Source organism: Saccopteryx bilineata, chromosome 9, assembly GCF_036850765.1.
Source record: "Saccopteryx bilineata isolate mSacBil1 chromosome 9, mSacBil1_pri_phased_curated, whole genome shotgun sequence".
Classification (NCBI taxonomy): Eukaryota; Metazoa; Chordata; class Mammalia; order Chiroptera; family Emballonuridae; genus Saccopteryx; species Saccopteryx bilineata.
Genome location: NC_089498.1, coordinates 20,122,374 through 20,139,145, shown reverse-complemented (window position 1 = coordinate 20,139,145; position 16,772 = coordinate 20,122,374). Strand labels below are relative to the sequence as shown.

The 16,772-nt window shown below is 42.7% G+C and overlaps 1 protein-coding gene across 3 annotated transcripts in view; it reads right to left on the bottom strand.

Annotated features, from left to right (window-relative positions):
• WWP2 (WW domain containing E3 ubiquitin protein ligase 2) overlaps positions 1–16,772 on the bottom strand; it is a 153,729-nt gene that overhangs the window by 115,983 nt on the left and 20,974 nt on the right. For all 3 annotated transcript variants that reach the window (XM_066242088.1, XM_066242089.1, XM_066242090.1), the window contains exons 2-4: positions 14,097–14,181; positions 5,260–5,407; positions 4,524–4,645 (exon numbers count right to left, since the gene is read on the bottom strand). In XM_066242088.1, coding sequence (XP_066098185.1) covers positions 4,524–4,645; positions 5,260–5,407; positions 14,097–14,166 — 340 coding nt within the window. In that variant the 5' untranslated portion in view covers positions 14,167–14,181. The remainder of the gene's footprint in view (positions 1–4,523; positions 4,646–5,259; positions 5,408–14,096; positions 14,182–16,772) is intronic.

The following is a 16,772-nucleotide window of genomic DNA, read 5'->3' as shown; positions in this document are numbered from 1 at the left end:
ATTGTTACTATTAGGAAATTAATACACACAGAAGAGTCACTAGAAGCATGGCTATCAGACAAAGCAGGACACCTGCTACATCACCACTGACACAGGAAAGTGTATGCAAAGCACTCACAAGAAAAAGAAGTATAATTATCTCCTAAGATAAGAAAAACTATCAGTCTTAAACATCACATAAATGTCTCCCAAGAAATGCCAAAAGAAAACATTTAAACCTATACTAGGAATTCAACAACTGACAGACATAAAAAGAAAATGCAGAAATACTCGTATACTAACAACACTACATTAGAAGACATAATAGGAAATGATATCAAAATTACTTTTAATATTAAAAGTGTATCAAAAGATAACTTCAAAATGATTGAATAGGCCCTGGTCAGTTGGCTCTGTGGTAGAGCATCAGCCCAATATATGGAAGTCCCGGGTTTGATTACTGGTCAGGACACATAGAAGAGGCGACCATCTGCTTCTCCACCCCTCCCCCTCTCATTTCTTTCTCTCTCTCTCTCTCCCTCCTGCAGCCATGGCTTGAATGGTTTGGGCAATTTTGCCCCAGGTGCTGAGGATAGCTCCATGGCCTCACCTCAAGCGCTGAAATAGCTCGGTTGCCGAGCAATGGATCAGCGGCCCCTGATGGGCAGAGCATTGCCCTGTAAGGAGCATTCCAGGTGGATCCCGATTGGGGTGCATGCAGGAGTCTATCTTTGCCTCCCTGCCTCCAGCCTCTCACTTACTTAAAAAAAAAAAATTGAATGAATTTAGAGACATCCCATATTCCTGGGTAGGAAGAATCAGTATGGAAATTCTCCATAAAGGAACTTTACAAATGCTAGGATTCTAGTAAAATCTCAAGGATTTGAGGGGAGGAAAGTAGGAAGAGGAGAGAACCTGACAAAATAATTTAGTTCATGTGATCATGTCCTATACGCAAAGAAGGAGGAAGATTTGGAAAAGAGAAACTTGAACTGTCAGATATTAAAACATAATGTGACAATAGCTAAGACAGAGTGATTTTAAAACAACAAATGAGGTTAGCTCAGTCAGAGCATCATCCTAAAAACACCAAGGCTGCAGATCACCGGACAGGGCGCATATGGGAAGCAACCAATGAATGCACAACTAAGTGGAACAACAATGAATGCTTCTCTCTCTCTCCCCCTTCTTCTCTTTGTCTCTCTAAAATCAATTTTTAAAAAAAAATTTAATAAATAAATAAAACAAATGAAATGGAAAGTCCCTAAAGAGGCTCAAGTATAGATATGTTTTCAATATATACCAAAGGTAGCAAATCAAATCAGTGGGGGAAATAGCTGGATTATTCAATAAGCAGCATTAAAACAATCAGTTAGCTATTTGGGAAAACTTAAATAGATCCCTATTCACATTGTGCACAAAAATAAATTCATTTGAATGAAGGATAAAATGTAAAAAATAAAATCACAATGGACTAGGAAAAAAAGAGGTTACCTGATCTCAGAATGAGGGAAAGCCTTTCAAAGCATAAAAGACAAGACAGAAATTTCAAAGGATTACAGATCCGACTACAAAAACTTTAAAACATCTATTTGGAATAAAGAAAAATAAAACCTACAAAATCAAAATGCAAATGAAAAATTATTATTAAAACATTTAGAAATCTTAAGACAAAGAATACTAGCGTTAACATATAAAGAGCTCTTTTAAAACTAGAAGCAAAAACTGCACACTCCAATATAAAAATGAGCTAAGGCAATAAACACACTTCAAGACACTGCATCGCCTCCAATATGTCAGAGAAGGTGAGGTAGAGGTGAGGGGACGTCCCAGAAATAACAACCAAATGCAACAAGAGGACCTGGGCCAAATCCAGATGCAAGCAAACCTCGAGACAAATCGCAAAATTGAATATACTATAACCTGGGTAACAGGTAATAATAAGGAATCCATGTCAATGTGACAGGTGCGATGCTGGCATAGTCATTATTGAAGAAAATGTCTGATTTTTAAGGGATGCATGTTGACGATTCTAGGATAAAATGTTGAGATACCTGTAATTTACTTTAAAATGCCACAGCCAAAAAAAGAAAGAGATAAGGCAAATCTGAAAAAATGTTAATTACCAAATAGGTTTAAAAAAAGAAAAAAAATTTTTCTTACAAATACATCCGACAAATACCAAGGTGCAACAGAACCAGCACTCTCAGCCACAGCTGATGGGAGGGTACATTGTTAGAACTTTTCTGGAGGGTAACCTGGCAAATGTGTGTCAAAAACCTTAAAAAATATTTAAACTTAGCAAGCTCATGTTCAATAATTTATCTCAAGTAAATTTAAAACAGTGGGCACAAAGATTTTAAAACATTCAAGTCTATCACAGCATTATTTGTGACTTGTGAAATACTGACATCTATCCAAATGTTTGGTTGTTCACACAGGCATCTGAGACGACTACCAGACAGTCAATAAAAACTGCATTTTGGAAGGAAAATTACAGCTATGTTGATATATTTTATGGAACAGGAGCTATGGAAAACAGTATGATGGTGCCTCAAAAAATTAAAAATAGAAATAACACATGATGCCATAATTCAGCTTCCAGGTATGTATCCAAAAGAGCTGAAAGCAGGGACTTAAAGAGATGTGTGTATGCTCTTGTTCATAACAGCACTACGTACAATAGGAAAAAGGTGAAAGTGGTCCAAGCATACTGAATAAACAAAATTCATTCATACAATAAATGAATGGTATAGTCATACAATGGAATACTATTCAATCATTAAAAAGGAGATTCTGACACATGCTACAACATGAATGAACCTTGAGGACATTGTGTTAACTGAAGTAAGCCTGTAACAGAAAGGCAAATACTGTACGATTCCACTTATGTGAGGGACCCAGAATAGTCAGAGAGGCAGAGAGTAGAACAGTGAGGGGTTAAGAAAAGGAAGGGAAAGGGGAGTTGTGGTTTAATGGGAAGAGGCTGAAGTTGGGCGATGAAGAAGTCCAGGAGACGGTTGGTGGTGATGGCTGCGTGATCATGTGAATGCACTTAATGCCGCTCGCTGACCTATACACTTAAAAGAGATTAAGATGGTAAATTTGATGTTATATGTATTTTATAATAATTAAAAATAAGTAAATAAAGATATTTGATACAATTTCAAGAGAAGAAGACATGCTGAAAAATACTATGTTGATCTATGATCTCAATTTTGTTTCAGTGATAAATATTGTATTAATATATGTTTGCATATAGGAAAAGAGCTCAGGTACATATCAAAATATTAAAAATTATCACTAGGTGCTGTGCTTACAGAATTTTCTTTTCTTTGTGCGCCTGTGTGCTTTTTTGTAATTCCCAGGTTTCCTACAACTACTTTTGTGATCAAAAGCAAAAGTATATTAACTAGACAAATGAAGAAGGAAAGAAAAGGACACTCACGTTGGCTGCTGATTCGAATGCGAGAATGCCCACATGTCTCTTTCCAAATGACATAATAAATATAATCCACCTTGAGAATGAAATCATAAAAGGTAGCCCAAAGTTGGGAAAATAAAGACCAACTCAGAAGGCAGAGCATCAGGGAGTTCCCTGCAGAATTAAAATAGAGACCTACATCTGGCTTTAAGCAATTCCCCTAGCCAGGTGGGTTCACCGCATCTCTGTGTGGCCAGCAGGAAGGAAAGGACCAGGGGAGCCACAGCCGCCACCAGAGTGGCCCGTCAGAGAGGACAGGCCCAGAGAGAAAGGACTCGAATTAATGCAGCGCTCTTCCTGCAACTCCACACGTCCCCACACACACCTCTCTGAAGTTAAATCGACTGTCAGAAAATATTTTCTAGACAGCCGCCTTCAGGAGAAAAAGGAGACTTTGCCTTGCCACATATGGTACTGCTCTGAATAGAGGCTTTATGAAGAGGGTTCAGATACCACAGCCACGGTTATGCCACTGCCCACAAACAACAATAAACAGATGTTAGGGTTTAGATTTCTGCGCAGCAGAGGCAACCTGAATAATTATGATAGAGCTTGCATCACATTCTGACATCCAACAAAGGTTTATTGAGTGCCTATTAAGCACAGGGCACCATCTGTAACATCATCCCACACCGACACACATGCGCACACATGCAGATCCTTTGTTCTGTTCCAGGACTCAGGCTAGGAGAGTAACGGTGTAGGCTGGAGGCATTTGCCAGTTTGAGTCTACGTGTCCCTTATCTCCTGGACTGGGCAAAGACAGGCAGAGGCCGAGGAAAAGCACTGGTCCCTGTGAAGCAATCGATCAAGGAGACACATCATGGCACCCCACCACTACAGCCCCTGGGACAGGGGGCTGAGTTCTGCAAAAAGAAGCATTCAGCTTCCCTTAAAGCCCACGGCCAGCATCCGTGGGGAGCAAAGTCACTGCAGCCCTGGTCCTGGAGGAAGGGATATCACCAGGTTTATCAGCCATGTGGAGAAAAATCCATGCATCCAAATTCTTCTCCCCACCGACATAAATGATTCCCATTAGCCACCCCTTCACCATACGTACTTTTGCCCCCATTGTTCTTCAGGACATTGGAGAGGTTGACCGAGGCGGTGCCTAGCAGTTCATTTCGTAAGGTATGGCAGCTCCAGACCTTCAAATCTAAGTTGCTCTGGGCCGTGACATTCCTGAAAAACAAATACTTGATTCATCATATTCAGCAGAACAGGCACTCTTAACGCGGAGAACAGCAATTTTCAACCTTTTTCATCTCAACACACACATAAAGTAATTACTAAAATTCTGCAGCACACCAAAAAATATATTTTTTTGCCAATCTGACAAAAAAAAAAGTATAATTTTGATCATTCACACTGAAGAGCTATTGTAGTGTTGGCTGTCATCATTTTTTTATTCAACAATCTAAGGGAGAAGAGGTCAGTGCCCCTGACTAAACAGTCAGGTATTGCATGTATTAAAAATTCTTGAGGCACACTGGTTGAAAATCGCTGGCTTAAAAGAAAACAGATATTGCTGAAAACTTGGAAGGGGGAGAAGACCCCAAAACAGGACAAGGCTCACATAACCCCTTCCCCCCAAAGCTGACCCTGTAACCACCTAGCTAAGACTGAGCACTCTGTGAGCTCAATGATGTGGAAACCTTTAAAGAGAGGCACCTTTGGCACCAAAGGCAGAAGAATTGGAGGCTCCGCAGGACACCTGGATTTCCCACAACCCCCTTGGAGTGCCGTCTCTCTTTCTCCCATGTCACTGCATTCAAAGAGAAGGGACTTTCTCTTACAAAATGATGATCTCATTCCAGAGAAGCTCGGAGCTCCCAATTCGCTTCCCAGTCTTCTTGGTCTCACTGGGGAGTCCATCCACAGCCACTTCCACAAACGAGTTAATTCGAGGTTGGCGGTTATGCACCTTGGGCTTAGCTGACACCACTGGAGGGGAAAGAAAGACAGTCAAGGATGAGGCAGAAGGCTCCCAGCTGCCCCCCTGTGGCAGATGGTCTCACTCTTTCTTGCTGTTTCTTTTTAAAAATATGAGGCATAAGAAACAAAAATCACTCCTAACCTAAAACAAGATGTTGGGACATCCAGACTTTCTAGATTTTCACCTTTTATGTTCCCAATTCTTTGCAAATTCTTCTCCTCCAAAACCCAATTTAAAAGGCTGAAATAATATAAGCCCATTATAAAAACATGCCATAATTTAGTTAACTGTACTTTCACTGACTAATAGATTGATTCTAATTTTTTTGCTCTGGGACAATTACCACAAATGTGTATACATTATCTCTTACAATTCTGAGTATTCTTCCAAAGGATCTGAACATTTTTTTAAAGTTCTTAAAACTGCTTAATTCCTCCCCAAAAGGGTAAACCTATGGAGATGTCCATGGGCATTATAGGAATATCTCCATTTCACCAAACACTACAGAACATTGCATACAATATTTTTTCATTATATGCAAATATCTTTTAAGTTAAAAAAAGTTGGTATAAGATAATAACTAAAACTTAATGAGTACTTTTTACAAATACTATGCTATGTACAGATTGTCTCATCGAACCCTCACAATGAACTCGCGAGGCAGGGAATGGTATATCATCACCCTCATTTCACCCAGGAGGAAACAGGCTTGAGGAAGCGAGGTCACTGCCCCAGGCAACACAGCCGAGCTGCGAGCCAGGATGTGCAACTGGGCAGCCTGACTACACCATGCTGCGTGTCATTACCAGACTTTACTTATTTGTTCTAATGCTTTTCTTAAATTACTAATGAGACTATTTTTTCCATGTGCTCGTTAACCATCTGCACTTCCTCTTCATGTGGCAGCATTCTGATGTTCACCTGGCACCAGCAAGCCAGGAACTAAGAGCACACAAGCTAAGCTAGTACCCACTCCAGGCTAGACTAGCTCCTCTTACTTAGAGTATATATTTGCCCTGGTGGAAACTCCAGGTCATTAGGAGGAAGCACATCTAGACATCATCAATCCTATGCCCCAAATCAGAGCGTATTACTGATATTCCTTACCCATGGTGGCAATACTGTCCTAGCCCGAGCTCCCCTCTGCCGACAGTTAGCAACCTCGCCCTCCCAGACCCTTCTGAGAGGTGACAGTCCTAAAAGGGTCCACAATTTGGCAAAGGACAAACCCACCTCTGCATTGTTTTTAGCAACAGCTCTCTCCTCCAGGCCCATAAGAGAGGAAGCCAGAGAACACCACCACCAAAAGCTGCGGCTAAGACTCAGGCACAGCAGGGAAGGTACTAGGAAGAAAAAGGTCAGGACTTGGGAAATATGGCCCAGGGTAAAAATGAAATACTTTACACACAGACCAGGTTAACTGAGGCCACCTGGTGGTGCAGGAGTAGCTCTGCATGCAGGCCCTTAACTTGGAAAAAAAAAAAAGGGACTAATTATAATTAGTCCTATAATTTTGACCTAGACAGTTTCTTTAAAACCAACAAGTTCAAATTCTTTACTTAATAATTTGGCCAACTGCCTAATCAGTGGTGTATAGAGCATCAACTTGAGATGCTGAGGTCTCAGGTTTCAAACCCCAAGGTCATCAGCTTGAGTGCAGGCTCACCAGTTTAAGCACAGGGTCACTGGCTTGAGCGTGTGATCATCAACATGATCCCATGGTTGCTGGCTTGAGCCCAAAGATCGCTGGCTTAAAGCCCACGGTCATTGGCTTAAAACCCAAGGTCCCTGGCTTGAGCAAGGGGTCTCTCACTCTGCTGTAGCTCCCACCACCACCACCATCAAGGCACATAAGAGAAAGCAGTCAATAAACAACTAAGGTGCTGCAATGAAGAATTGATGCTTCTCATCTTTCTCCCTTCCTGTCTCTCTCTCTTTCTTGATAATAATAATTTAGCCAACTAATATCCAGGGAGGTGAAATAGCATATCAAAATCCTAGAGCTAGTCAGAGCCAGACCTGAGCCTAAATTCAAGTCTCCCAGCTCCCAGACCAAGTCTATGAACTCTGCCATGATGTTTCCTTTTTTGTCCTCTACTTTGTCCCCTAGATTTTTTCTTTTTTTTTTAAAATAATTTCAGCAGTTTTTAGAAAAGCTGCAATACAAAGAATCCCCATAAACTTTTCACCCAGTCACCAAATATTAACTTTTTACTATATTTGCCTTATTATTCTCTGTGTCTCCCCTCACTTTTTCTCATACATATACACATTTTTTCCCTGAAACTTTGGAAGTGAGTTGCAGAGGCTATGTGCCCCTTTACTCCTAAATACTTCAGTGTGTATGTCTAAGAACAAAGTATTTTCTAATCCAACCATAGTATAAATATCATACTACAGGAAATTCAGCATTCTTTAATACTAATTCTCATATACAGACCTTACTCAAATTTTGTCAAATGTTCTATCAAAGTCTATTTTAACAAAAGAGAATTGTTTTTCTGGTCCAATCTAGGATCACATGGTGCAGGTAGTAGTCTTATTTTGCAGTTCCCTATGTATAGAAAAGTGAAAGAATAGAATAATCATATGCTCTTCACCAACTGTTACCAATTTGCCACATTTGCTTTTTTTCCTTCTGTGTGTTTATAGCAGTGCTATTCAAGAGAACTTCTGTGGTAACGAAATGTTCTGCACCAGCTCTACCCAATGCATTGCTATGTGATACATATGGCTACTGAGCACTGAAATATGGCTAGCACAACTGAGGATATTAATTTAATTAAGTTACTTTTGGGAGGTTTTTTCAAGAGAAGTAGGTAGAGAGACAGACAGGAACATCCAGCTGTTCTTTTATGTGCCCTGACCAAGGAATCGAACAATTAACTTACTTCTAATGTAAATAGTTCAATGGGGCTATAAAGACTACCCTACTGGATCTCATAGTATATAAATATATGAAATTTATATCTACATTTGTGTGGGTGTATGTATATGTCCACACACTTTTTTTCTGGCAAATCATCTGAAAGTAAATTGTAGACATCATGAGAGATCAGCCTTAAATCCTTTCAGAGAGTAACTCCCAAGAATAAAGACATTCTCCCACCTACCCATACCACCATTATTATACCAAAAAAAAAATTCAGTATTCCCTCTATCAATTTCAATATTCATTTCATATCCAAATTTCCTCACTTGTTCCAAACATTTTTGTGTGTGTGTGACGGAGAGAAAGTCAGAAAGAGGGACAAACAGGCAGGGAGAGAAATGAAAAGCATCAATTCTTCGTTGCGGCACCTTAGTTGTTCAGTGATTGCTTTCTCATATGTGCCTGGACCAGGAGGCTACAGCAGATTGAGTGACCCCTTGCTCAAGCCAGCGACCCTAGGCTCAAGCTGGTGAGCCTTGCTCAACCCAGATGAGCCCGCACTCAAGCCGGCGACCTCAGGGTTTTGAACCTGGGTTCTCCGCATCCCAGTCCAAAGCTCTACCCACTGCGCCACTGCCTGGTCAGGCCCAAACATATTTTTTATAACTGTTTTCCCCCAGTCCAGGATCCAATCAAGATGAGCATGTTGGGCCCTGGCTGGTTGGCTCAGTGGTAGAGCGTCGGCCTGGCATGCAGGAGTCCCAGGTTCGATTCCCGGCCAGGGCACACAGGAGAAGCGCCCATCTGCCTCTCCACCCCTCCCCCTCTCCTTACTCTCTGTCTCTCTCTTCCCCTCCCACAGCCAAGGCTCCACTGGAGCAAAGTTGGCCTGGGCGCTGAGGATGGCTCTGTGGCCTCTGCCTCAGGTGCTAGAATGGCTCTGGTTGCAGCAGAGCAACGCCCCAGATGGGCAGAGCCCCCTGGTGGGCGTGCCAGGTGGATCTCGGTTGGGCGCACGCAGGAGTCTGTCTGACTGCCTCCCCGTTTCCAATTTCAGAAAAATACAAAAAACAAACAAACAAACAAAAAAGATGAGCATGTTGCATTTGGTTGTTGTCTCCTTAACCTTTTAAAATCTAGAATGCTCTCCCTTCTTTTTCCATGACAATGATTTTTAAAGACTTGCACCAGCTGTCACCTAGAATATGCCAAATTCTGGATTTTTCTAATTATTTCCCCATAGCAGATTCACATTGAACATTTCTGTTAAGAACACTACATAGCCCTGGCTGGTTGGCTCAGTGGTAGAGTGTCGGCCTGGCATGCGGAAGTCCCGGGTTTGATTCCCGGCCAGGGTACACAGGAGAAGCACCCATCTTCTTCTCCACCCCTCCCCCTCTCCTTCCTCTCTGTCTCTCTCTTCCCCTCCCGCAGCTGAGGCTCCATTGGAGCAAAGATGGCCCAGGCGCTGAGGATGGCTCTGTGGTCTTTGCCTCAGGTGCTAGAATGGCTCTGGATGCAACAGAGAGATGCCCCAGATGGGCAGAGCATCGCCCCCTGGTGGGCATGTCAGGTGGATCCCGGTTGGGCACATGTGGGAGTCTGTCTGACTGCCTCTCTGTTTCCAGCTTCGGAAAAATGCAAAAAAAAAGAACACTACATAGATGACATCATATATTCATGCCCACACCAGACTGTCCTATTGGGGATGCTAGTCTGATTCCTTGGTTAACATGGGGTCTGCCAGGTCTCTCCACTGGAAAGAAACATGTTTCCTTCTCATTTATAATTAGTCAGCAGCGTAATATATTGAATGTTTCTTTTTCTAAAAGACAAGCCAAAATAAAGGCATCAAGATAAGAGCAAGTTTATCTACAAAGTTTATTTACTGCTCATTGAAGTCACATCTTTTCATAGGATTTGACTTTTAAAGTCAACAAATAAAGGAAAAATTACATATGGCCAAAATTATACCCTTGAAAAGCTCTTAGGAAGGCACCAGAATAGAACTCAATACATTATATTTCAGTAGGTTTCAGCTTTTTGCTCTTCTGTGCTTTGTTTTCCACTGTTTAAGTTAAATATCAGATTAAATAGTTGGCTAAATTTAAGGACCCTGATGTACTTAATCTCAAAACTAGCTAGGATTGTACTATGAGAAGACCCAAGAGTACACAGGCCAACAGCAGAGTAACATCTCCCAAACTGCACTGTAGGCTTTGTCAATGAAGGGCATGGGAGGAAACATCTCCCAAACTGCACTGTAGGCTTTGTCAATGAAGGGCATGGGAGGAAACATCTCCCAAACTGCACTGTAGGCTTTGTCAATGAAGGGCATGGGAGGAAACATCTCCCAAACTGCACTGTAGGCTTTGTCAATGAAGGGCATGGGAGGAAACATCTCCCAAACTGCACTGTACGCTTTGTCAATGAAGGGCATGGGAGGAAACATCTCCCAAACTGCACTGTACGCTTTGTCAATGAAGGGTATGGGAGGAAACATCTCCCAAACTGCACTGTAGGCTTTGTCAATGAAGGGCATGGGAGGAAGAACCACCCACACTATTTAAATTGTTATATCTTCTTTCTCTTTCTCCCCCACCATTTTCCTGGATGGGAGTGAAGTAGCAAATCCCATCTCTAGATTATATGCATATAGAATGAAAAGCACCTATATTATCAAGTTAGCTCTTTCCACACTAATAAGAAACTTCACATTGACAAAAGGCAACAAAGTAATCTGTTAGAAGTCAGTAGATGTTCCTAAATTTTACAGACCCAAAATAGGGACCTCAGGATGTTGCCAGGTTCCATGGGCAGGCTTCTGTTTTAATCCACTCTTGCTAATTATTAGGTAAAACGGTGAAGGCTGTAGTCCCATGGTCAGAACCCTATCAGTTCACTCTAACCCTTTTCTTCCTCACTAGAGCTGGAGCAGCACAGCAATGAGATGCCAAGAAAAATAATTACAATGTATCAAGACTATTTAAAAAGTCAATAACTCACTAAGAAAGAGGCAAAGAATATAAACAGGCAATCCACAGGAAATACAAATTTCCCTTAAATGTATGATAAGTTGCTAAACATTGCTTTAGAAATGCAAAATAAAGTTATGCTGAGAAAACCACTTTTTATCAATCAGACTGGCAACGAGAAAAGTGTGACAACACACTGAATTGGTAAAGATGTGGGGATGGTACTCCCACACACTGCTAGCAGGGTATTCCTCCCTGCGAAGGTGACCTGGCTCTCAAGATTTCAAAAACACAACCCCTCTGATGTATCTTGGAAGGGACACACAAGAAACTAACAATACTGGTTTCCTCCAAGTACGGGCACTGAAGGGTTAAAGGAAAGAAAAAATATTAAAGTATATGAATATAGTAAATAAGCCTGACCAGGCGGTGGCACAGTGGATAGAGGTCGGACTGGGACCCAGGGGACCCAGGTTCAAAACACCGAGGTTGCTGGCTTGAGCATTGGCTCATCCGGCTTGAGCGCGGGGTGACTGGCTTGAGTGTGGGATCATAGACAGGATCCCATGGTCGCTAGGTTGAGTCCAAAAGTCGCTGGCTTGAGCCCGAAGTGGCTGGCTTGAGCAAGGGGTCACTCGCTCTGCTGTAGCACCTCAGTCAAGGCTCATGTAAGAAAGCAGTCAATCAACAACTAAGGAGCTGCAATGAAGAATTGATGCTTCTCATCTCTCTCCCTTCCTGTCTATCTCTAAATGTCCCTCCCTCTGACTCTCTGTCTCTGTCAAAAAGAAAAAAACAACAATTAAAAATATTGACCAAAAAGCTTGACCAGGTAGTGGTGCAGTGGACAGAGTGTCAGACTGGGACGCGAAAGACCCAGGTTCAAAACCCCGAGGTTGCTTGAGTGCAGGCTCATCTGGTTTGAGCAAGGCTCACCAGCTTGAGCCCAAGATTGCTGGCTCAAGCAAGGGGTTACTCGGTCTGCTGTAGCCACGGTCAAGGCACATATGAAAAAGCAATCAATGAACAACTAAGGTGCCGCAACAGTCCAACGAAGAATTGATGCTTCTCATCGGTCAAGGCACATATGAAAAAGCAATCAATGAACAACTAAGGTGCTGCAACAGTCCAACGAAGAATTGATGCTTCTCATCTCTCTCCATTCTTCTCTGTCCCTATCTGTCCCTCTCTCTGACTCTGTCTCTATCAAAAATATATAGGTATATATTGACGAAAGATACAAGGATGCCTCGGGATGACCACATTGAGAAGTCTGAACTCGGGCATTGAGTGCAGTTCCCCCAGCCCCGGCACCTCTTAGTCTGGGACTCTTCTGTAGGGCTAACACTTCTGAAGCAACATCTTTCATTCAAGAGCTTTTTTTCCTTTTTAGTGAATGAGAGACAGACAAATAGGAAGGGAGAGAAATGAGAAGCATCAACTCATATTTATGGCACTTTAGTTGTTCATTGACTGCTTCTCATATGTGCCTTGACCAGGGCGGGGCGGGGGGGAGGCTCCAACTGAGCCAGCAATCCCTTGTTCAAGCCACCAACCTTGGACTCAAGCCAGCGATCTTGGACTCTAGCCAGCGACCTTGGGCTTCGAGCCAGTGACCTTTGGGCTCAAGCCAGCAACCACGGGATCATGTCCATGATCCCACACTTAAGCCAGCAACCCTGCACTCAAGCAATTTTTATTGAGGGCCTACCAGTGTCAGGTACTGTTCTGGTCATTGAGGTATCAAAAGCAAACAAAACAGACAAAAGGTTCTACTGTCACAGTGCTTACATTCTACTGAAAGAGAGAGTCAATAAATGAAGTACATAAAAATATGTATTGTGTTCAATGGTGACAGGGGCTGAGAAAAGAAATTAAAAGTAGAAAAGGGGGTAGAAGTGGGGAAGCTGAGGCTGGGGAGATCAGGAAGACCTGGTTGAAGAAGGTGACTTTTGAGTAAATCTCTAAAGAAAGTAAGGAAGCAAGCAAGGTAGATATCTAGCCCAAAGCATTTCATTCAGAGGAAATAGCAAGTACAAAGGCCCAGAGATAGGAATGTGCCTGGTATAGTCAATGAGTAGCAAAGAGGCCACGTGGCTAGAGCTGAGTAACTGGAAGAGTAACGGGGTGAGAAACGGGGTCATGTCATGTGGGATCTTCAGCTTTCATCTTGAGTGAGATGGAGAGCCCTGAATGTGTCTGAGAAGAGGACTAACAATAGCTAGCCTACATTTTAGCAAGATCACTGGCTGCTGTGTGACCAGCAGGATGAAAGAGGGCAAAAGGTAGAAGCAGGAAGGTTGAGATGATGGCAGTCTGTGGGACGGTGGGGGCAGTGAGAAGCGGCTGCAGCTGGATACATTCTAAAGACAGGCACAACCAGATGTGCTGACCAGCTGAATACAGGCTATGTGGGGGGATGTCAAAAGCTCAGTTCCAGATGTGTCACATTTTGGATGCTCACTAAACACTCAAGAGGAGACGAACGAGCGAGCTATTGGCGTTCAGAGGAAAAGTCAGACTAGAGATACAAATTTGCTGTGACTTTATAATGGTGACAGTTAAAGCCAGGAGGCTGGATGAGATCACTTAGCAAATAAGTGGAGATAGAAAAGAGCCCTGGGACATAAGAGAATCACTGTTTTAGATCATTTTTGCCGAAAGTTCCTTTTCGCCTTCTTCGTCAAGAACTCCAGCTATAATACAAAAACCCTATGAGAACGAACAATTACCCTCTTAAACCATTGCACAGAATTTGGCTCTCCAGACCAAGCTGTAGTATAATTCCACCTCTCCCCCACAGACTGGGCTGTACCTCAAATGACTAACACTCCCCACAGTGCCACTCACCTTTCAAAGTAAGCTGAGACTTCTCAAAAGGCAGGGTCACTCCTGCCCGGCTGGAGCTGGCAGAGGCCATGTCATCACCAGGAAACTGCAAGACAAACACAGCAGTAGGTTTAGAGAATATCTGATAAAGAGATTGAGGACCTAGATCCAACCTGAATATCTGAGTTTAAAGAGACAGAAGCAAGAAAACATAAACCTCGAAGCCACCGTGACCATGCTATTTCCAGCACTGTGGTGTGTGTCTGTCTTATAATGACTATTGAGCCTGGAAAGGTCTTGAACTGCCTAGGAAGAGCACTGTTATATCAAAGTCTGGAGGAAGGAGAGTCTAATATAATATCTCAAAAAATAAAATTGCAGCCTGACCAGGCGGTGGTGCAGTGAATAGAGCATCGGAATGAGATGCGGACGACCCAGGTTCAAGACCCCAAGGTCGCCAGCTTGAGTGCAGGCTCATCTGGTTTGAGCAACAGCTCACCGGCTTGGACCCAAGGTCGCTGGCTCGAGCAAAGGGTTACTCAGTCTGCTGAAGGCCTGTGGTCAAGGCACATATGAGAAAGCAATCAATGAACAACTAAGGTGTTGCAACGAAAAACTGATTGATGCTTCTCATCTCTCCGTTCTTGTCTGTCTGTCTCTGTCTATCCCTCTCTCTGACTCTCTCTCTGTTTCTGGAAAAAAATAATAATAATAAAAATAAATAAAACTGCAGTTCAACAATAAAAAAATAATAATAAGGCCCTGGCGAGTTAGCACTGTCAATTAAGAGCATCATCTTGATGCCTGTGGATAGAGCGTCAGACTGGGACGCAGAGGACCCAGGTTCAAGACCCCGAGGTCGGCAGCTTGAGCACGGGCTCATCTGGTTTCAGCAAGGCTCACCAGCTTGGACCCAAGGTCGCTGGCTCGAGCAAGGGGTCACTCAGTCTGCTGTAGTTCCCCAGCACCCTGGTCAAGGCACATACGAGAAATCAATCAATGAACAACTAAGGAGCCGCAACAAAGAATTGATGTTTCTCATCTCTCTCCCTTTCTGTCTGTCTGTCCCTCTCTCCGTCTCTGCCACACACAAAAAAGAGCATCATCCTGAAACAACAAGGAACAAGGTTGTGGGTTCGATCCCCAATCAGGTCGCACACGGGAAGCAAACAATAAATGCACAACTGAGTAGATTAACGAATGCTTCCCTCCCCCATTCTGTCCTCTCTCTGTCTCTAAAAAAAAAAAAAAAAGTTCTGGCCAGATAGCACGATTGGTTGGAGTGTCGTCCCAGAGCGTGGAGGTTGCCAGTTCGATTCCCCAGTCAGGGCACATACAGGAGCAGCTTAATGTTCCTGTCTCTCTCTCCCTGCCTCTCTCAAGAAAACAAAATAATAATAATTCCATTTTTTTCATGAGCAAAGATCTACATAAACAGTTCTCCAAAGAAGATAAACATACAAATGGTCAATAAGTACATGAAAAGATGAGATCATTAGCCATAAGGTGTCCCTGTCAAGTCTATCTTGGCTAGAAGTCTATCTTGTACTTTGAATGGATCCTTTTACTCATATATGATTTTGTAATATTATAGATTGTCACATAAACAGTATTAGTTAATTGAATTATGCAGATATTCCAAATGTCATTAAACAATATCAAATTGTGTTCATTATTACAATATCAAAAAAAAAATCACATTTGTGAATGTCACCAGTGATCTCATCAAACAAGCCTTTAAGTACTAGGAAGCTGTCAGCACTTGGTAGTATATGTGTTTCAAAATTCAAATTTTCGCCCTGGCAGGTTGGCTCAGCGGTAGAGCGTCGGCCTAGCGTGCGGAGGACCCGGGTTCGATTCCTGGCCAGGGCACACAGGAGAAGCGCCCATTTGCTTCTCCACCCCTCCACCGCGTTTTCCTCTCTGTCTCTCTCTTCCCCTCCCGCAGCCGAGGCTCCATTGGAGCAAAGATGGCCCGGGCGCTGGGGATGGCTCTGTAGCCTCTGCCTCAGGTGCTAGAGTGGCTCTGGTCGCAACATGGCCACGCCCAGGATGGGCAGAGCATCGCCCCCTGGTGGGCAGAGCATCGTCCCATGGTGGGCGTGCCGGGTGGATCCCGGTCGGGCGCATGCGGGAGTCTGTCTGACTGTCTCTCCCTGTTTCCAGCTTCAGAAAAATGCAAAAAAAAAAAAATAATAAAATAAAATAAAATAAAAAATTCAAATTTTCACATAAAAATTTCTATTTTATATTTGGCAACAGATACTGTCAGTTGTTTTCCTTTTAGTGACAGGTTCACTTCATTTTCAACAAAAGACTGCCACATACTCAAATACAGTAACTTTAGTGGGTCTGTTAGTTTTTATAAGTAAAAATGTATTTCACGAAAAAAGCAACTAATTCAACTCCCAATTCAAACAATCACACAAGTGCTTTTTCTCACTACAACCTGTATACCTCAAGATGTAGCAGAAGTGTTTCAGGTCTAGTTCTCATCTCATCACACAAAATATTAAAAAGACAGGCGTTAAGAGTCAAGACAATAAAATTAATTTATACTGCTTCATCAAGCACATTTTGTAATGAAACTGGCTTTTTCTTTTCCTTCTTTCTTTTTTTTTTTTTTAAGGTGAGAGAGGAGGAGAGAAGGAGGAGAGATTGTGAGGCAGACTCCTACATGCACCCTGACCGGGATCC